The sequence below is a fragment of the Narcine bancroftii genome, chromosome 1 (genome assembly GCF_036971445.1).
Source record: "Narcine bancroftii isolate sNarBan1 chromosome 1, sNarBan1.hap1, whole genome shotgun sequence".
In the NCBI taxonomy this organism is placed as follows: Eukaryota; Metazoa; Chordata; class Chondrichthyes; order Torpediniformes; family Narcinidae; genus Narcine; species Narcine bancroftii.
The window spans coordinates 477,089,357-477,111,273 of record NC_091469.1 but is presented as its reverse complement, the minus strand read 5'-3'; the positions used below and the strand labels follow the sequence as shown (position 1 = coordinate 477,111,273).

The following is a 21,917-nucleotide window of genomic DNA, read 5'->3' as shown; positions in this document are numbered from 1 at the left end:
TTGGGAAAGGTTTGTTAGAGTAGGTCACATACAAACACTTTAAAACAGATCTTAATTGAAATACTGGAGCTCTGCCCCATGCTAGACATATCAGCTACACAGCTTTTGCAAAAGCTTTGAAAAGTGCTCCAGAAACTTCACTAATAGATTGTTGTTTACAAAAGGCAAAAGATGAAAGAGTTTGTTGGAGCCACATATTGTCTGGTGGGGAGCTTGCTGTTATAAGAGAGTCATGTGGTTTTGTAGAGTCTCAGTGAGTCAGAGGGAAAATGAGAGAGACACAGAAATAATTTGTACAATGTTGCAGCCAGCAGAAATAGCTGGGACTGAAACAGGATAAGCTGACAATCCCATTTGGAAGACGGCCTGGTCAAAGCCTGTGTAGTTCATGCAAGAGGAGAGGACTGGCTGTCTAATGTTTCACTTGGAATAAGTAAAACAAAAAGGAACTCAGTGGTGACCTGAAAGAAAGAGGTTATCATCTGGAGAACCCTGAAGGGGGCATGTTTTGTCAGCAAGACATTGGAGTGGCTGATGGAAGTACATCAGTTGTGCATGTCCTGGAACAAATCTCTCTCTGAAAACCAACAAGAACTTTCCTGAGTGGTAACCATTTACCTTTCAAGCACCAAAGGCTGGTGAACTTTGCAAATGTTAAATTCTATGCTCAGTCTAAGAAATGCCTGCAACCAGTGAACTTGGAGGAATGAGAAGTGAGATTGGACTGTGAACCAAAGAACTTTTCTGAACTTACACACACATTACATACACGTGTGCTTAGAATTAGAAGGAAGTTAGGTTAAGTAAGTCAATAGAGAAAAGGTTTGATTTTGTTCTCATGTTTAAAGTTGATAAAAATAAACTTGTGTTTAAGTAACCATTTGTCTTGATGAATATCTATTGCTGATGGGTTTATGGGTCCTCTGGGCTCGTAACAGGCAAACAAGCGGCACACTACAGGAATCTGTGCTGGAACGAACCTCAAATTTTTACTATCTATATATTGTGCAGGCTTCTGTTACATTTTTTTTTAGTAAAGTTATTTCTGGGGGATGGAGCAAGGAATGACACTCATAGATACCAACCTTTTTAAACAGTTGCAAAGACACCTTGTTCAAAGCAGTATTATTATTATAAAATTATTATTTAGCATTATTTTGTTGTAAACTAAAAACTTTATTAGTACTAACAAAGGAACAGCAACAGAAAATTCATCAGACAATGGTAAATTCAAAATAATCTTTTTCTTTAGATTAATAACATAACGTTTTAAAATATTCATAAAACAAAATTTATTACTTAACTCCATCTTAAACCACACTCTGTGTGAGTGTGAGAGAGGAAATTCTGAAAAGACAATTTTAAATTTCAGCATCCAACTGATGTTGAACTTTATAAAAAAATTAAATTGAAATTCAGAAGTAATTGTGAAGCATTTTGAAACACCATGTCTTCAGATCTTTTAAAATTTAACTTTCTTTTGTAGAGTTGTTTTCAGAGCAATGTTTCTTCATAAAAGTGATTTTGCAAACTCGCTCTCATCTTTCCTAGAACTTATGGAGTCTGTTTTCCCACGATTATTTTTTTCTTAATCAAGAGTAATCTTTTTTTATTTGGACATGAAGCTGCCGTCTTTTCTTAGAGGCAGTCAATGTGGCTATTTCCTTTAAAATACTACTTTTGGTCCTCTTCCTTTTATGCTTTGGATGTTGGGCAGTTCCTTTATGCTCAACACTTTACTCTTGCCATCAGTCTAATACAGGTTCATCTTGGTCTAATCTGTCCACAAGACCTTTTTCCAGAATTCTACAGTTTGTCAAGATGTATTTCAGAGTCTGTAATCTGGCCATCCTGTTTCTGTAGCTAACTAGTGGTTTGCATCTTGCAGTGTAGCCTCTGTAATTTTGTTCATGAAGTCTTCTGCTGAAGTAGTCATTGGTATATTCACACATTTCCTCCCGGAGAGTGTTTCTGATCTGTCAGACACATGTTTGGGGATTTTTCTTCATTATGGTGAAAATTCTTCTGTCATCAGTGGTGCAGTCTTCCTTAGTCTACCAGTCCCTTGGCGATTACTGAACTCACCAGTATGCTCTTTCTTCTTAATGATGTTCCAAACTGTTGATTTGGGGAATCCTAAGGTTTGGGTGACATCTCTTATTGTTTTATTCTTGTTTTTCAGCCTCATAATGGCTTCTTTGACTTTCATTGGCGCAACTCTGGTCCTCATGTTGCACCAATGAAGCAATTAAACATACCTGAGTACCCACAAACACCCATGAGGCCAAATGTCCAAATGATGGTCTGAAATGAGGGGTCTAGTTATAAAAAAAAAGTGATGCAATTTCTACTTGGTCAAACCAAAATGTACACAAATAACCTTTTATAAGATATGTGAATTGTTTGATTACATATGTAAAACTGTGGAGAACAGAGGAAAATAAAGGAAAAAAAAAGTCTTTATCCCAAACATTTCAGCTGGATATTGGCTTCTTTGACTTTGATTGGCACAGCTCTGGTCCTCATGTTGAAAAAAATGGCAATTACAGACTCAAAAGGTGAACAAAACCTTAAAACCAAGCCTCACTCTCTGAAACCTGCACCAACGAAGCAATTAAACATACCTGAGTAATCACAAACACGTGTGAAGCCAAATGTCCCAAATATTATCTGAAATGAGGGAATTAGGTACAAAAAGTGCTGTAATTTCTATAAGGTCAAACCAAAATGTAGACAAATAACCTTGAATAAAATTTGGAATGTGCATTTCAAATACGGGTGAATTGTTTGATAGCAAATTTAAAACTGTGGACCTCAGGGGCAAAAAAGGGAAAAAAAGTGTCTTTGTCCCAATTATGGAGGGCAGTCTATGTTAACAAAGGGACATAACATAACAATTACAGCACTGAAACAGGCCATTAGGCCCTTCTAGTCCGTACCGAACCAAACACTCCTCTCTAGTCCCACCCCTCCACCTTCTTCTCATCCATATACCTGTCCAGCTTTTTCTTTAATAATAAAATTGACTCTGCTGCCACTATTTCTCCCGGAAGCTCGTTCCACACCGCTACCACTCTCTGAGTAAAGAAGTTCCCCCTCATGTTACCTCTAAACCTCTGCCCCTTAACTCTTAACTTATGTCCTCTTGTTTCAATCTCTCCTACTCTTAACAGAAATAGTCTATCCACATCCACTCTGTCTATCCCTTTCATAATCTTAAATACCTCTATCAAATCCCTTCTCAACCTTCTACGCTCCAAAGAATAAAGACCTAATCTGCCCAATCTCTCCCTATACTCTAGATGCTTAAACCCAGGTAACATTCTGGTAAATCTTCTCTGCACTCTCTCCACTCTGTTTATATCCTTCCTATAATTAGGCGACCAGAACTGCACACAGAACTCTAAATTAGGCCGCACCAACGCCTTATACAATCTCAACATCACCTCCCAACTCCTATATTCCATGCAATGATTGATAAAGGCCAGCATACTAAAAGCCTTCTTCACCACCCTATTCACGTGAGTTTCTACCTTCAGGGAACGATGTACCGTTACTCCTAAATCTTTCTGCTCTTCTGAATTCATCAATGCTCTCCCATTTACCACGTATGTCCTGTTCTGATTCTTCTTACCAAAATGAAGCACCTCACACTTATCAGCATTAAATTCCATCTGCCATTTTTCAGCCCACTTTTCTAAGCAGCCCAAATCCCTCTGCAATCCTTGAAAACCTTCTTCATTATCCACTATTCCACCTATCTTAGTATCGTCTGCATATTTACTAATCCAATTTACCACCCCATCATCTAGATCATTAATGTATATAACGAACAACAATGGGCCCAATACAGATCCTTGAGGCACACCACTGGTCACCGGCCTCCAACCTGACAGACAATTATCCACTACCACTCTCTGGCCTCTCCCTTTCAGCCAATGTTCAATCCATTTGACTATCTCAAAATTTATACCTAAAGACTGCACCTTCTTAACTAACCTTCCATGTGGTACCTTATCGAAGGCCTTACTGGTCCATATAGACAACATCCACTGCGCTACCCTCATCCACATTCCTAGTCACCTCTTCAAAAAATTCAATCAGATTGGTCAAACATGACCTTCCCCCCACAAATCCATGTTGAGTGCTCCTGATCAGACCCTGTCTATCCAGATGTTTATAAGTACTATCTCTAAGAATTTTCTCCATTAATTTACCTACCACAGACGTCAAACTTACAGGCCGATAGTTGCCAGGCGTCCTCCTTGAACCCTTTTTAAATAACGGAACCACATGCGCAATGCGCCAATCCTCCGGCACTATCCCCATATCTAATGACATTTGGAAAATTACCGCCAGAGCCTCTGCTATTTCCTCCTTCACTTCTCTCAATGTCCTGGGGAAGATCCCGTCTGGTCCCGGAGACTTATCCACCTTTATATTCTTCAAAAGCCCTAAAACTACATCTTTTGTAATCTCTATATTCCCCATATTTACCCAATATGCTTTTTTTTTTATCTCACATCTCCCAATATCCTTCTCCTTAGTGAATACCGAAGAAAAGAAACTGTTCAATATCTCCCCCATTTCTCTAGGCTCCACACACAGTTTTCCGCTCTGATTCTCTAAGGGACCAATTTTGTCTCTAGCTTTCCTTTTACCATTAACATATTTGTAGAACTCTTTTGGATTAGTTTTCACCCTGCTTGCCATAGTTTCCTCGTACCTTCTTTTAGCTTTCCTAATTCCTCTCTTAAGATTCCGCTTATATTCAATGTATCTTTCAAACATCCCCTTAACTCCATGCTTCTTATATCTAATGTATGCCTCCCTTTTTCTTCGAACCAAATTTCCAATATTCCTTGAAAACCACGGCTCTCTCAAACCTTTTGCCCCTCCTTTTAACCTAACAGGAACATAAAGCTTTTGCACTCTCAAAATCTGATCTTTAAAAGACTTCCATCTCTCTACTACATCCTGCCCATAAAACAAATTGTCCCAATCCACACCCTGAAAGTCCTTTCGCATCTCCTCAAATCTAGCTTTTCCCCAATCAAAAACCTCAACCCTTGGCCCTGACTTCTCTCTTTCCATAATGACATTGAAGCTGATGGCATTATGATCACTGGACCTGAAGTGCTCGCCAACACTAACCTCCGTCACTTGACCCATCCCATTTGCCAACAGTAGATCTAACACTGCTCCTTCTCTGGTCGGCACCTCTACATATTGCTGTAAAAAACTATCTTGCACACATTTCACAAACTCTAACCCATTCAGCCCTTTCACAGAATGTGTTTCCCAATCTATATGTGGAAAATTAAAATCTCCCTTAATTACAACCCTGTGCTTATCACAAATATCCACTATCTCCCTACAGATTTGCTCCTCTCGGTCTCGGTGCCCTCCGGTTGGTCTATAGTACACCCCTACAAGTGTAACCTCTCCTTTCCCACTCCTCAGTTCCACCCAAATAGCCTCCGTGGACATGAAATCAAAGAATGCAAAAATACCAACCCAACTCAATCTAAAATATTAAAATGTATGAAGCATATCAAACAATCAAACCCTGGTCAAGAATTAAGAAATTCAAGCCGGGACCAGGCGATAAGTCTGTGTTTGGGGCATTGGGAGCTCCAGTGGGTGGGCAGCTGGGGCCAAAAATATGGGGGAGGTCAACTTTTGCATGCTATACATGGAAAATACTAGATTTTTGGGCCAAAAAGAGGGGAGTCAACTTTTACATGGTATCAGCTATTATACAAGTAATACCCTAAGCAAAACATCATTTCCCCCCCCCTCCACCCCCACCCAGCCAAATGATCAGATCACAAAAATCTTGTTCCTTTTTCTAACAATTTGCTCACATTAACTATCTGGGACTCTCATTCATGAAATATTTATTTATCTATCAATCTATTTATTCACTTGCATATGTGAATACTTGACCTATACATGTCCTGTGTGTTATGTCGGATTTTGTGCCTGTGGGGCGGCGCACATCCTCATGGCGAACCGGCCCCGCTTGAATCGCCACGTGGCGGGGCACCCATGGGGAAATGGCGTCGTCAGAGGTTTCTTTCCGACTCCAGCATCCCTTCCAGCGCCCACCCTGGGGACTGATTATGTTGTCACAATCGTAAACACCAGGTGACTGAGCTCCTGCTGCGGGGGGCGCTGAATTTGAATAAAAAGTGTCGTTAACGACCCTCAACGAGGTGACTGTGTTTCTTCCACTGCTCACACCACCACAGTGGTGACCCCGATGAGTCCAGATGTTTTTCTGGACTCAAAACACCATGGATTCAACAGAGGTTAATGCTGTCTCCATCAAGCTTTCCCCCTTTTTGACCCACCGAATGAGAACGTGGTTCGGGCAGGCAGAAGCACAATTTCAACTCCGCAACATCTCCTCAAACGCCACGATGTTCTATCATATCTATCTTGGGGACCGTAGTCCATCGGCGCTGATGGACGAAATGCTGGCCCTGGCGGAAGACCACAAACCTTGTTTTCTCTTCCGCCAGATATTCCTGCAACAGATGCCGGAGGACATCCAGCTCCTCCTCACAGATGAAGACTTCTTGAACCCGAGGAGAGCTGCAGCCCGTGCAGATACTCTCTGGTGCACGAAGAGAGAGAACAAGGCAGCCCTCAACCAGGTGACACGACCAGGAGCCAGCCGACCCCAAGCCACTCCCAAGACCAAGTCAGAGGAGGGTTAGTCAACCTGGTGTTTCTACCACCAGCACTGGGGAGTGCAAGCCCGTAAGTGCTGCCAGCCCTGCGGGTTTCAGGGAAATGACCAGACTGAGATGGCTGGCCACACAAACAGCCTCCTTCATGTGACGGACAGATCCAATGGCCGCCAATTCCTGGTGGACACAGGGGCTGAGCTCAGCGTCCTTCCCCCCCCCCCCCAACAACATTAGAGACTCGCACCCGATCTTGAAGTCCAACCCTAAGGGTGGCCAACGGCTCCACCATCAGGACCTACGGCACCCACAGGGCACCGATCTAGATCGGAAAGAAGTTCCACTGGAGCTTTGTCCTAGCCTCCATGGGCACATCGCTCTTAGGGGCCGACTTCCTCAGAACTTACGGCCTACTGGTTGACATGAAGGGCAAAAGGTTGGTCAACACCCGAACTTTCCACTCCACCTGACTGAACACAGCAGAAGCCCTCGGGCCCAAAATCACCACCTTAGCCGCTGCCAGGGATGAGTTTGATGAGATCCTCCATGAATTCCCTGCCATCTTAGAGCCACAGTTCAACGCCGCCCTGGCCAAGCATGGGATCTTCCACCACATCACCACACAGGGCCCCCCGCTGCACGCTAGACCCAGACGGCTGCCACCCAAAAAGCTCTAGCAGGCAAAGGAGGAGTTTTCCAGGCTCCAGGAACTGGGAATTGTCCAGCACTCAGTCAGCACCTGGGCACTGCCGCTCCATATGGTCCCAAAATCATCCGGTGGCTGGAGACCATGTAGGGACTACCATCAGTTGAACGACGCAACCACCCCCAACAGGTACCCGGTGCCCCACCTACAGGACTTCTCCGTCAACCTCCAGAGCACACAGGTCTTCTCCAAAGTGGACCTCATGCGAGGATACCATCAGATCTCGGTGCATCCAGACGACGTGGGTTAAGACTGCCATTATCACCACTTTAGGCTTCTTCGAGTTCCTGCTTATGCCCTTCAGTCCAAAGAACACGGCCAAAACCTTCCAGCGCTTCATGGATGCGGTTGGAAAAAACCTGGACTGTGTTCATTTACCTGGACGATATTCTCATTGCCAGTCGCAACTGCGACACAAAGCCCACCTCCGCACACTCTTTGCCCGGCTGGCAGACTTCGGCGTCATGGTCAATGTGGCCAAATGCCAGTTCGTCAAGGAGTCCCTCCAGTTCCTGGGGCACTCCATTTTGGCAGCTAGGGCCGTGCTGGCGCCGGAGAAGGTAGTGGCTGTTCAACGATTCCCCAAACCCTCCACCCTGAAAGGCCTCCAAGAGTTTGCAGGAATGGTGATCTTTTACCACTGTTTCATCCCCGGAGTCGCGCACACCATGCACACATTGTTCGTTCTCATGGCCACCCAAAGAAAAGACTTCATCATGGTCATATGAGGCGGACAGGGCATTCATCACGACAAAGGAGGATCTAGCCAGCGCCACGCTGCTGGTGCACCTGCGGCCAGAGGTGCACATGGAGGTCTCTGTGGATGCCTCAGCTATGGCAGTGGGGGGGGGGTTCCTGGAACAGTGGATCAATGGACAATGGCACTGCTTGCCTTTTTCAGCAAGGAGCTGCGCTGCCGGAGTTCAAATACAGCGCCTTCGACCGGGAGCTCCTGGCGCTGTATTTGGTCATCCGCCATTTCCGCTACTTCCTCGAGGGCAGACCGTTCTCAGCCTTCATGGATCACAAGCCCCTCACTCAAGCACTGGTGATGGCCAAGGATCCATGGTCCGCCAGACAGCAGCGCCACCTCTCATGAGTGTCTGCGTTCACGACCGATATCTTTCACAGGGCTGGCAAGGACAATGTAGTGGTGGATGTGCTCTCCCGTCCAGCCATCAACACTCTAGCGCCCGGTCTGGATTACGAGCAACTGGCTCAGGCACAGAGGAACGATGCGGAGATGCAGGCCTTGTGAACCGCCATCTCGGGCCTCAAACTCAAGTACGTCCATGTGCCCAGCAGCCCAGACACATTGCTCTGTGACATCTCAACAGGCACACCGCGCCCAATGGTCCTGCCACACTGGAGGGTGAAGGTCTTCAGTCTGATCCACGACCTCACTCACCCAGCGGTAAAGACAACCGTGCGGATGGTCGTGGAGCGGTTTGTGTGGCACGGGATGAAGAAGGTGGTGGTGGAACTGGCCAGGAACTTTACCAGGTGCCAGACCTCCAAGGTCCAGTGACACACGTGAGCCCCCATCCAGAACTTCGACCCGACAGTTCGCAGATTCCAACGCATCGACGTTAATGTCGTCGGGCCCCTGCCGGTGTCCAAGGAGGCCCATTATCTCTGGCCGGAGGCCGTCCCGATTAAGGAGGTCTCCATGGAGACGTGCACCAGGACTCTGGTCAGCCGATGGATCGCCCGTTTTGGAGTCCTAGAGCACATCACTAGCGACAGAGGGGCTCAGTTCACGTCTGCCCTGTGGACTCAGATGGCGAAGCTTCTGGGGGTCAAGCTCCACCACACCACAGCATACCACCCGCAGTCCAACGGGTTGGTGGAGAGGTTTCACAGGCACCTGAAGGCATCATTTATGGCCAGGCTCTCTTGACCAGACTGGGCGGACAAACTACCCTGGGTCCTCCTCGGGATTTGGATGGCACCCAAGGAGGATCTGCAGGGTTCAGCAGCGGAGATGGTCTATGGCACACCGCTTTCCCTGCCGGGTGAGTTTTTCAGCCCAGACCCTGACACCACGGCCACTAACAAAAACCTGCTGGCCTCCCTAGCACCCCCATCACCGGCACGCTACAGCACCCAGCTTTTTCATCTCCCCACCATACGAGGGGCCATACAAAGTCTTGCACCGGACCGGCGGAACCTTCACCCTGGACATTGGGAGGAGAGAGGAACTTTTTACGATGGACCGCCTGAAGGCGGCCCATCTGGACTTATCACAGCCGGTGCAGATGGCCGCACCAAAGCGACAGGACGTGTAGCTAGTTCTGGGGGGGGGGTTGTGTGGTGGCGCACATCCTTATGGCGAACCGGCCTCGTTTGTATCTCTTTGACTCCAGCATCCCTTCCAGCGCACACCCTGGGCAGGGATTATGATGTCACAAGGCACCAGGTGACTGAGCTCCTGCTGCCCTTAAAGGGGGGGCGCTGAATTTGAATAAAAAGTGTCGTTAATGACCCTCAACATGGTGGCTGTGTTTCTTCCACTGCTCACACCACCACCGAGGATTGGTGAAGGATGTTTCATTGGGTTGTACTTGTGCAATCAGATGACAATAAACTTTACTGACTAATGATGCAGTAAAACCAGTTACTGGAATTCAAACCAACAGCCTCAAGCAACTGGCAAAAAAATAAAAAGAGGAAAATAAATTGGTAAAAAATATGAAAGTTTAAAATTGGTGCACCTCACTGCTAGTTTGGCAATCCACGCAACATGCCGCCTCAAAGAACTGGAAAATTCACTTATCCAGCATCTATCAATCCCCATAGGTGCCAGATATCAAGGGTTTTAATGTATTTAGATAAAGAAATGGGTCCTTCTACCCACCATCATACCCATTTCTACCGATCATGCGTTCATGCATTAATTCCATATTCCTCCATACTTTGCTTATTCAAGTACTTGCCCAGATGCTTCTTAAAATATGGTTATTATTCCTGCCTCCACCATGTCCTCGAACAGCTCATTCCAGATCCTGTGTGGAAAATTTTCCCCTCAGATCCCCTTAAAAATCTCCCCCTCCCCCCATCTTCAATCTCTTTAGTTTAGATATTCCCACCATGAGAAGTAGACTCTCCTTCCCTACCCTGCTTCTGTCCCCATAATCTCAGACTCGTTTGGTCCAGACAAAACAGTCGAGTAAATCTCTTATATGTAACTCAAGTCCCCAATCCACACAACATCCTTGTGAATGTTTTCTGCACCACATGTAACTCAAGTACCACTAAATTCAAATTTAGAACCCGTAATGCAAACAATATTTACAAAACAGTTAATATTCTGAAAGATCTGGTAACAGCTCATCTCAGAGGCCATTTTGGTCATAAACTAACCATACTGCCAACACAGCAGAGAAATAATTGGGATCTAAGATTTAATTCCAGTTTAAATAATGCCTATAATAGTTGCACATTTGGAATGCACTAATATTCTTTATATAAAACAAAAAGTACAAGTTGATGGATTTTGATTTTAAGAGTTGTTTAGTAACTCTAGGGCCTTCTACACAAGAGTAATTCAGCACAGAACAGAATCTTCAGCCTAACTCATCCCATGCCAATCAAGATGACATCTTGGGATAATCCTTTAGCTGTGTTTGGTCCATATCCTTCTGAGCCCCACTTCTCCATGCAAAATGTCTTTTGAACATTGTAATTGTACCTGCTTTGATAGATCCTCTGGCAGCTTCTTCCAGATATAGACCACCCAGAGTGCAAAAGTGTTCCCTCAGGTCCCTCTTAAATCTCCCTCCTCTCACCAAAACATCCCTGAAATGCAGTGCAACTTCTAATTACCTGGTTAGGAAAATGGGCCTCAGAAAAAAAATATTTTTTAAAAACCTCTGATTTTTCAGGATTTGGCTGCATTGTAAATCTATTTCCAAACTCTTCTGCTTGGCAATTTTACTACAAAGATGTGCATGAAACAGACATGTTTTTCAGCAGTATTCTTATCGAGCTTAATCAAGTTAGACGGTAATCCTGTATCAGCTGGGGGAGGAAATGTCGACATTGAGTCAAAACCCTTCAAGGCTGATTGTGGAGAAAGAAGATCACCAAGGGAGATCACCATCTCTGCTCTCCACAATCTTGAAAGTTTTCAACCCAAAATGTCAAAAATTTATCCCTCTGCCCCAAGCCACCCTCCCATTACTATCTGATCCTTATTGGATCAGAAATCACTACAGTTTTTTAAAAAAAATACAGTAGTTAGTCTCGCAGAAACTAGGATACTGGGAAAAGAAATGATACATTTATAGGCCAGTCTGACCATATATTAAACCAATATTAATCCTTTGGACTCCATGTTCCTGTTTTAAGGGACTACCAACAAGTGCATATTCAGTTTTTGTACTGTAAAGGTTTACCCATGGACCCAGTCTGGAGTATATATTACAAAATGTTAAAAATAGCCAGCGTTCAAAGGGTTAAGAGGCTTAACAATTTTTTTAAAAATTTACCATTCATACTGTAAATAATAGCACTATTTTATTACTATCACTTCAGCAGATCCAAAATCAACTATGAGAGAAAAAAGCTGTGAACATGGCTTTAATTTACAAATGTCGGTAGCAATTTATATGAATCAGAACGGTCAAGACTCACTCTCAAGATCCAAGCTAACATACTATTACATTATTGAATGAGTCCCATTATTTATCAGATCTATTGTATCCCAGATGCCTCAAATACCTAAAAAATACCATGGTGCTGTTTTAAAAAACTTACTGTGGTATCTTAACAAACATTTATCCCTCAAACAAATTATGCTTAAAATAAATTCTGGTCATTATCACGTTTTTGGGAGCTAATTGTGTACAAATTGAATGCTAAGTTTTCCTACAATAGAAACAATTCCGAAATATTAATTTGGAACATCCTGACAAGTGCCATTGAACTATTAGTCTCTCTCTCTTTTGGAAACTAAACCATCTCAACTGCTTTAGTAAAAAACGCAGCGAGTCATGCAGCATTCATAGGAAGTAAAAGGCAATTAACTTTACAGGCCTAAATCCTCCATCAGGAATCTCAAAACACATACAGCCTCCTGAATAAAAAGATGAAGGAAGGGGCAGAGGGAAGAACAGGTATTGGAAGGATCAGAGGCTAATCTGGTTGGAGGCTGCCGAGATGGCATCAATATTGATGAATCTCCAATTTCAGTTAATGTCAGTCTCTCTCTGTTCTTAACTCTCTGTCTTCATTCCTCCAGTACCTCACCCTTTCCTTCCTTATCCTATCACATCGCCTTCTTGGTTTCTTTCACTTCTAGTCTCACCTGCATCCACCTATTAACTCTTACCTGTAGCCTGTTCCTTTCCTCCCTTCTCCCATTTTTTATTCAGACATCTATCTATTTATCCAGATTCCTGACAAAATTTCCAGATTCAAGATTCTTTTATTGTCATGTAATAAAACAAGGAAAGAGAAGGAAGAGAGCTTCTCCAGGCTCGGGCCTGAAACACTGATTGCACGTGATGATCCGCGACCTATTGAGTTTCTCCAGCATCTTGTTCAGCTCCAATTGCTTGGATAATTTGGCTGGTCAAGTAAATGAATGTATTGAATAGATCATAAATGTGATATTAAACCATGTCAACTACAAATATTCTGAATTTGAGCTGTGAATACAATGTGAAAGTCCATTTTATCCAGACTTGTATAATCCATGATAATAAAAGCAAGCAATAAAAAATATTCAGCAAACTCGGGGCAGCATCTTGAGAGAAATCATTTCAGGTTAATGACCTTTCTCAGTGGAATGACCCAAAAATCAACAATTTTTTATTTCTACATATGCTGCCTGGTTTGCTATGCATTCCTACCATTGTCAACTTTTATTTCATATTTCCAGCATCTGCAGCTTTTTCTACAATCCATGGATAATTGACAAGGAGGAAATTTAAAACAAAACCGACCATCTCAATTTGACAAGAATTTTCCTTATGGATTTTTTTTCCAACACACAATTTCATACGCTTTGATTTTATGTGGATAGAGTGTTAAAATAAATGCATTTTTGGTAGTAGTGATGGCAAAATAGGAACAACGAATTGATGAACAAAATATTGAAACTACTCAAATTGCCTTAACCATGTTTTGTATTATTGCTTGAGCACTGCACTAAATAATCGAGAAGGATGGAATTGGAGAAGAAATTTTGCCTTATGTTTAAAGAAAATATTAAATACATTTTGGCAAAATGCAATTGAACACAATTTTCTCCCTTTCTGTAGAATATGATAATTTAGTTATGCCACTGAACAGTTTTTTCCTGTCTTTTAGAGCCTATGTTTTTTTTAAAAAGAAAACATGCCCAGAATTTATAGCCTGATCCTAAATGCCTTCTTGAACTATTGTGGTCTTTCTGGTGAAGGTAGGTGAGGGAGGTAATTTCAAGATTTAGAACCAGCAAAGGTGAAAGTGCAGTGATTTAGTTCTAAACCATAAAGATGTGCAGCTTGAAAGAGAATAACTAGTTTTTTTTTACTCTCCGAGGTACCAGTTGCCACCATCTTGCATAGATTCTGCAGTCAGATAATACTGCAGTATACATTTTGTAGATGGTAAACAATGCAAACATGTACCTGGTGGAGGAAGTCAATCTTTAGTTGTTAGAGGAGATATCGATAATTGGTTGTTTTGTTTGGAGGTGTTAAGTTTCTTCGGTTACAAGTGGAATTGTACTCATCACGGCAAGAGGAAAATATTCTTTCATACCATGTCATGCCTTTAGCTGATGGAAATTAATCTTTATCTGTTCTATTAAAACTTATTAGTAATCCATATCGGAATCAAACCATGCACAAGATTCAAAACCATACAAACGTTTAATGTGCTTTAAGGAGGTAAGATTTTGTGATCAATGAATTTCCAAATAATTTAAAGAGCAAAAAAGACATTTTCCTAACCAACAACAATTTAATGCCTTGCATCCACCTCATCTATGAACCAAGTTAAAATTTAACAGCATGGAAAAGGGTGCTATGGCTCAAACGGTTCATTGCGAACAAGTCACCTACCCAAGCTAGACATACTTACCTGCCTTCAGTCCATAGCCCTCTAAACCCCCCCAATTGTCTTTTAAATGTTAAAATTGTACGCACCTCGAACACTTCCTCTGGCTGCTTATTCCATATACCAACAAATTGTTGACAGGGTGCTTCTTCAGTTCCCTTTTAAATCTATGCCCTCAGTTTTAGACTCTGAGATAAAGGCTATGACAATTTATCTTATCAAAACCATTCATGATTTTATAAACCTCCATTAGGTCTTCTCTCAGCCTCCTTCACTTGAGGAGAAAACTTCCAGCTTGTCCACCTTCCCGCATAATTCAAGCTTGCCAGTTGTGGTAACATTTCTGTAATTTTTTTCCCCACACCCTTTCCAGCTTAATGATAACATCCCTTTATCTAGTTCACTAAAAAAACACACTATTTTTGTGTGATCTCACCAATATTTCCTTTTTTTTTGAAGAATAGATCAGATTTATTGTCAGAGTACATACATGACATCATAAACAACCCTGAGATTCTTTCTACTGCGGGCAAAGCAGAATTACCACTTATTGGAGTGAAAAAAAAGAAAAAACTGTACATACATATAAACACACATAGAATTGTAAGCAGATAATGATGTGCACTTTATTGATTGTTTTTATTCTCTCTGTATTGCACAATCAGTTTGTTTACATTCATTATCTGCTTACCAATATTTCCTTTATGTCATTCCTGCACTCAATGCTCTGACCAATGAAGGCAAACATGCCAAACACCTTCTTCCTGACTTTGTCACCACTAAGCAAATGTGGTCAAAACAAACATGCAATTTAAGTATTATTAAATCTCCAAGTTTTAGAAGCAAATATTTGAGAACCAACAGCAGCGCAGTAGATATTTAATCTAAGTTTGTGTCAGCTGATGCAACGCAATTCACATATTTCTAAAGAGCACTTACTTCTTTCTCTTCTGTAGATTAGTTGTGCCATCTTTGCGAGGCCGGCCCCGAGGCCGTTTGTCATTGTTTACGGGGCTACCAACAGGAGCAGCCACAAAGACGGCAGAAAGCGGTGGCGGACCTAGGTCAGATGCCTCCACACTTTTGTCCTCTGATGACATTCTAAGGAGGATGAAAGAATGAAAACTTAGAATTAGTGGAAAAAAACAAACAATGCAAATTAAGCATCAAATCTAATTAATAAATCACAATTCAATGCTTGGATGCTTTTGTGGTTATTTTAGCTTTAAATAGCTACATTTGGTCTGCATGGTCTTTGACCTGTAGCTGATTGAACTACTTACAAAGTCTTGTTTCTGCAACAAATACCTCCATTTCAGATATTGGGTACTACAACCATCAATGAAACAATTAATTTCAGTCACTATTTCAGCTGCCTATCATGGTTTTGCCTTATCAACTGAAATGTTTTCACTTTTAACAACGAATTTCTCACATTTCTATAAAAAAACATCTTTGCTGAAAACAAAAAAACAATCTGCTGGAGGAACTCAGTGGGAGAAGCATCATAAAAGTAAGAAAACGAATGTTGAACACTACCTTGAAATAAAATCAAAAAGATTACTGGATAAATTACAAAAGTTCTGGGAGAGCAAAAATGTTTTCCAATCATGTACCATACGCAAGAAGAATAAAACAGTACAACTTTTGGGCAATATCTCAAGAATTATCCTAATGAATCAACAAATGTCACAATATCTTGATTGCTAAAGCAAAAAGTAGGAAGTATCCTATCCAGGCTCATTTGAACTGCTCTGGTCAAGGCTGCAAGAGACTGCAGGAAATTGTGACCTCTTAGGCCAGTGAGCAAAGGAACCTCCCCTCCATCGACTATCTATACACTTCCCGCTGTCTTGGAAAAGCTGCTAACATATGAAAGTACCCATCCCATCCCAATTATACTCTCTTCTCCCCACTTCTAACCTGTAAAAGATACAGGAGCTTGAAAACACAAAATAACCAAATTCAAGGAGTTTCTTTCCTGCTGTTATCAGACTCATAAATGGACCTATCAAACCAGGTGAGAGTCTTGTACATCCCCCAGATGTCAAGACTCATCCTTGTCATCATTCCTCCCCAATAACTCCACATCCAGCACATCATCCATGACACTTCTGCCAGCTAGATCCTACCATCAGCCACATCTTCCTCTCTCAGTGGTAAAAGATGTTCTTGCACATCTTAACTACTTTTTTCTCAATGTTACCTTTGTGACACTTTACCCTGCACCTTTTTTAATTACTGTACTGCCTGTTATTTAAATATGGGTCGACTTGCTTGGATAGCATGTAAAACAGCTTTTCACTGCATTGCAGTGCACAGGACAATAAACTCAGAGGGTCAAACTCTAATTGTAGAGGCCAAGAGATAGTTTATATTTCAGTCTGGATTAGAACTCAGATTATAGAGGGGAAAATAGAACATAAAAGTGAGAATTTCAGTGAAATAGAAGGCAGTTGGTAATAGGAGGAACCAGATAGGAGAGGGAATAAGTTAATCAAGGTGTGGGGGGGAGGCAGGGAGAGGGGGTGGGGAATAGTAGCTGTAGGGACAAGTATTGCCATCCTATAAATTCAGGTGAAAGTGCCACGGAATGGAAAGTAGTAGGTGGGTAAAATGAGCAGACAAGTGAGTGACAATGATACAGAAAATGGCAGAGTGGTGGGATCCAGTTGGAGCTGGCAACGTGCAAAGAATGATGTGTTGGATGTGTCGGATGGTGGTGAGAAAAATTATGACAAGGGGAACTGTCTGTGTTATGTCTGGATGACAATATAGATGTAGTATACACACACATAGATTCCATTGATGATACCCATCACCGAACACTCTCCGTCTCAACATCTCTTTCCCTCAGCCACCTGACTATCTGCTAATCATTCCTTTCCACGCCACCCCCAATCTGGTTCTACCCATCATCCACCATCCTCTGACTTCTGTGGTCATTTTCTCTGTAGAAACTCAGTCCTGATGCAGGATCTTGACCCAACATGTTAACCATCCCTTTGTCTCTTGATACGGTTCTTCCAGTAACCTGCAGTCTTGCCTGCCTCTTAATTGTTAAAGCTTTAATGGCATATAATCTTAAATAAACAGTGATATAGAATAACTATAATAAACATAGAAACCAACAAAATTGAACTGTCCTTGGATATCTATTACAAATCAGATGATTCAAAATAGGGTATCGTTAGCAAAGCTTATATTACAAACCGTGCGCAATGAGCAGCAAAAGACAATGAACTAAACAGTTTCTAAAACATTAATTTTATTTCTAATTCAAATTATAGTCTTTTAAACTATCCTTAACAGAAAATATATCCCCAGCTATGCGGGAGGGGGGGTTGGGGTGGAGAGTGTGCTATACCCAAGACATTACAGTCCAGTGGTTCTCAACATTTTCCCCACTTAGATGACTCCTTAAGGGCATCCTGTGCCATAGATGCTTTGTGGTTAGTGAGGGGGAGAGAGAGAGTGGGGGAGAGAGAGGGTGGGGGGGAGAGGGTGGGGGGGAGAGGGTGGGGGGAGAGGGTGGGGGGAGAGGGTGGGGGGAGAGGGTGGGGGGAGAGGGTGGGGGGAGAGGGTGGGGGGAGAGGGTGGGGGGAGAGGGTGGGGGGAGAGGGTGGGGGGAGAGGGTGGGGGGAGAGGGTGGGGGGAGAGGGTGGGGGGAGAGGGTGGGGGGAGAGGGTGGGGGGAGAGGGTGGGGGGAGAGGGTGGGGGGAGAGGGTGGGGGGAGAGGGTGGGGGGAGAGGGTGGGGGGAGAGGGTGGGGGGAGAGAGTGGGGGGAGAGAGTGGGGGGAGAGAGTGGGGGGAGAGAGTGGGGGGAGAGAGTGGGGGGAGAGAGTGGGGGGAGAGAGTGGGGGGAGAGAGTGGGGGGAGAGAGTGGGGGAGAGAGTGGGGGGAGAGAGTGGGGGAGAGAGTGGGGGGAGAGAGTGGGGGGAGAGAGTGGGGGGAGAGAGTGGGGGGAGAGAGTGGGGGGAGAGAGTGGGGGGAGAGAGTGGGGGGAGAGAGTGGGGGGAGAGAGTGGGGGGAGAGAGTGGGGGAGAGAGTGGGGGGAGAGAGTGGGGGGAGAGAGTGGGGGGAGAGAGTGGGGGGAGAGAGTGGGGGGAGAGAGTGGGGGGAGAGAGTGGGGGGAGAGAGTGGGGGGAGAGAGTGGGGGGAGAGAGTGGGGGGAGAGAGTGGGGGGAGAGAGTGGGGGGAGAGAGTGGGGGGAGAGAGTGGGGGGAGAGAGTGGGGGGAGAGAGTGGGGGGAGAGAGTGGGGGGAGAGAGTGGGGGGAGAGAGTGGGGGGAGAGAGTGGGGGGAGAGAGTGGGGGGAGAGAGTGGGGGGAGAGAGTGGGGGGAGAGAGTGGGGGGGAGAGAGTGGGGGGAGAGAGTGGGGGGAGAGAGTGGGGGGAGAGAGTGGGGGGAGAGAGTGGGGGGAGAGAGTGGGGGGAGAGAGTGGGGGGAGAGAGTGGGGGGAGAGAGTGGGGGGAGAGAGTGGGGGGAGAGAGTGGGGGGAGAGAGTGGGGGGAGAGAGTGGGGGGAGAGAGTGGGGGGAGAGAGTGGGGGGAGAGAGTGGGGGGAGAGAGTGGGGGGAGAGAGTGGGGGGAGAGAGTGGGGGGAGAGAGTGGGGGGAGAGAGTGGGGGGAGAGAGTGGGGGGAGAGAGTGGGGGGAGAGAGTGGGGGGAGAGAGTGGGGGGAGAGAGTGGGGGGAGAGAGTGGGGGGAGAGAGTGGGGGGAGAGAGTGGGGGGAGAGAGTGGGGGGAGAGAGTGGGGGGAGAGAGTGGGGGGAGAGAGTGGGGGGAGAGAGTGGGGGGAGAGAGTGGGGGGAGAGAGTGGGGGGAGAGAGTGGGGGGAGAGAGTGGGGGGAGAGAGTGGGGGGAGAGAGTGGGGGGAGAGAGTGGGGGGAGAGAGTGGGGGGAGAGAGTGGGGGGAGAGAGTGGGGGGAGAGAGTGGGGGGAGAGAGTGGGGGGAGAGAGTGGGGGGAGAGAGTGGGGGGAGAGAGTGGGGGGAGAGAGTGGGGGGAGAGAGTGGGGGGAGAGAGTGGGGGGAGAGAGTGGGGGGAGAGAGTGGGGGGTAGAGATGTGATAGATTTGTTTTGCTGGAATCTACTGGGTACAACCTTTAGACTTCACTATAATTAGTAAAATAATAGTGGAGTGCTAATATTGCAAAATAAATGAGTACAATTATGTCACCTATAATCAAGGTCATTGTCAAGAAATGGACTATTGACCTGGAATTTCCAACATTTAGAGCCAATTTTAATAATTAATTCAACAACCATCGGACCATTTATTTGCGAAGTTTCCCAAGTAATTTTTGAGCAGTGTCAGATGCAAGTTCATGTCATTGCAGAAGGCAATTTATTGTGCAATTTAATAAGTGTTTTAAAGATGCGATGAGATATACTTTTTTTAACTCTTCAGCCAATGCATTTGAAACCAGAGAAGTCCAGGCTTTTAATATCACTATAAGAGAATTGTCACAACTATCTAAAGCAGTAATTTTCAAACTGCACCCCCGCCCCAACTCACATTCCACCTTAAGTAATCCCTATGCCATCAGCGCTCTCTGCTCTAGACCCAATCATTACTGAAATATTTTGCTTGAGAAAACTTGTTCTTGGCCCATTTCCTTTGGAGTTATGAAACCGTGCACATATCGAGTCAATTAAATATGATTAAAACAGTGGTTTTCAAACCTTTTTCATGCCACTCACATACCAGCTTAAGCCATAATCCTACACATCCTTCTCAATGTAGAGACTTCAGAGGATGAACATGTTAATGTTGAAACAGATCATTCAACAGGAAGCACAGCATGCTGACACCAGAAGGAGCAGATGCATTCAGTGGGCAGAAGCAACATCAAGACAATTGTTCAATCATAGACAACTCCAAATTTTTATCACCACAAGACTAATCAGTCACACTACTGACTGGAAACTTTTAAATGCTGTAAAAGATGTTTTATACCACAGGCAATCATTTGTTGAAGAATGGCTAGCCTACATCCTGCTCTTGAAGCAGCTAGATAATGGTCCTTATATCACCCATCCAAAGTCATTATATAATGGTTTGGATACCTACTTTTATTTTTACATTGGCGCTTGTTCTGATGTTCCTGGCCCATTATTCTTAGCCTTGCATTGATAACACTTCATTAACATCCCCTTGAACTTGGAGAAAACTACCACAAAGTTGTTTAAAATCATCCCCACTATTCTGAGTGACAGCACCTAATTCCAGTAAGGCAGGGATTTATGCCAGATAAAATTAACTTTCACACATATCCAATACAGAAATACTTCACTGGCTAAATAGCTGGTGATCTCTGGCTTCATTCTCCCTCATCAAAGGCAGTGGATACCATTCAATTGGCACCACAAATAAATGAATATTGTGACAACCTCCATAATACTTGATCACCAAGAGTGCAATTGTAGCCATTGGAACTAAACCACAAAATGTATCAACCTGCCTATTGCAGAAGACAGCTTTATAATCGGCCAGTGATTGATAGACTTGACATCCAATTGCAAGGCACTCCTGAATGTGACACCAGCCATCTAATTTTCATTTGGACACAATGAAGGTAGTGGAGACAAAATCTTTTGGGCTAAATCAGGAAGTTCCAATGAAATCTAATCAACAACCTAAACAAAAATGCAACCAATCAAATATTTGGTTTAAATTGATAGTCCAGGTTATCCACAGAAAATAAAATAAAATTAGTTCAAAAATAATCATCAACTGGATTCAACATCATCAGATTTTCTACTTTGACTCCAGCTCAGGCTGATTTGAGCACAGAATCAGCACCTTCTCGTGGTTTTTTGTGAACAAAATATCAGGAGAATATTTTATTTTTTTTCCAATGCTGTTGAATTATTAGAAATTAAAGGGACAAGTAGTTTCTTTAAATAGAATATGAACAACATACACAACGGTTTACTTCTCATTTAACCACTTCGCTCATTTTGGGGAGTCAGCTATTAAACAGCACTATGCAAATAGGCTCATTCAGAGATTCACAGGTTGAGCCATCATTTAATTCCCATCCAAAATTAGCCTGAAAAAAAAGTGATAATTGTTATATAGAGAATTTAGGTTAAAATGACTTAAGTTAAAATGTGATGATTAATCATAAAAAGGGAAGCCAGAACGGACAGGGAGCTTACTAGCAGCCAAGGACAAAAGGTTCAGCTGGATATGTTTTTTTAAACCTATCTTTCCATGGTCATAGTGAGAGACATGCAGGAGACAAAAGATTGATAAGAAGGGTGAGAAACAGAATTTAGTGTATGTAGAGTTCACAGCGTACGTAACGAACGTGATAATTAAAAATGCAGTTATACTTAGAATGCTTTTGCAATACTAACCAATTAAAACAGTATTAATAAGAAGGGGAAGGGCAAACAATAAGGGTATAAAAATCAATGCACTGTATGTATCGGGGCTTAACTGGTGAGAAGCCAGTTGAGTC

General features: G+C 43.7%; 1 protein-coding gene across 19 annotated transcripts in view; it reads right to left on the bottom strand.

Annotated features, from left to right (window-relative positions):
* The window catches only part of kmt2ca (lysine (K)-specific methyltransferase 2Ca), a 495,715-nt gene that overhangs the window by 364,487 nt on the left and 109,311 nt on the right, over nucleotides 1-21,917 (bottom strand). For all 19 annotated transcript variants that reach the window (XM_069914823.1, XM_069914812.1, XM_069914813.1 and 16 more), the window contains one exon: nucleotides 15,388-15,549. In XM_069914823.1, coding sequence (XP_069770924.1) covers nucleotides 15,388-15,548 — 161 coding nt within the window. In that variant the 5' untranslated portion in view covers nucleotide 15,549. The remainder of the gene's footprint in view (nucleotides 1-15,387; nucleotides 15,550-21,917) is intronic.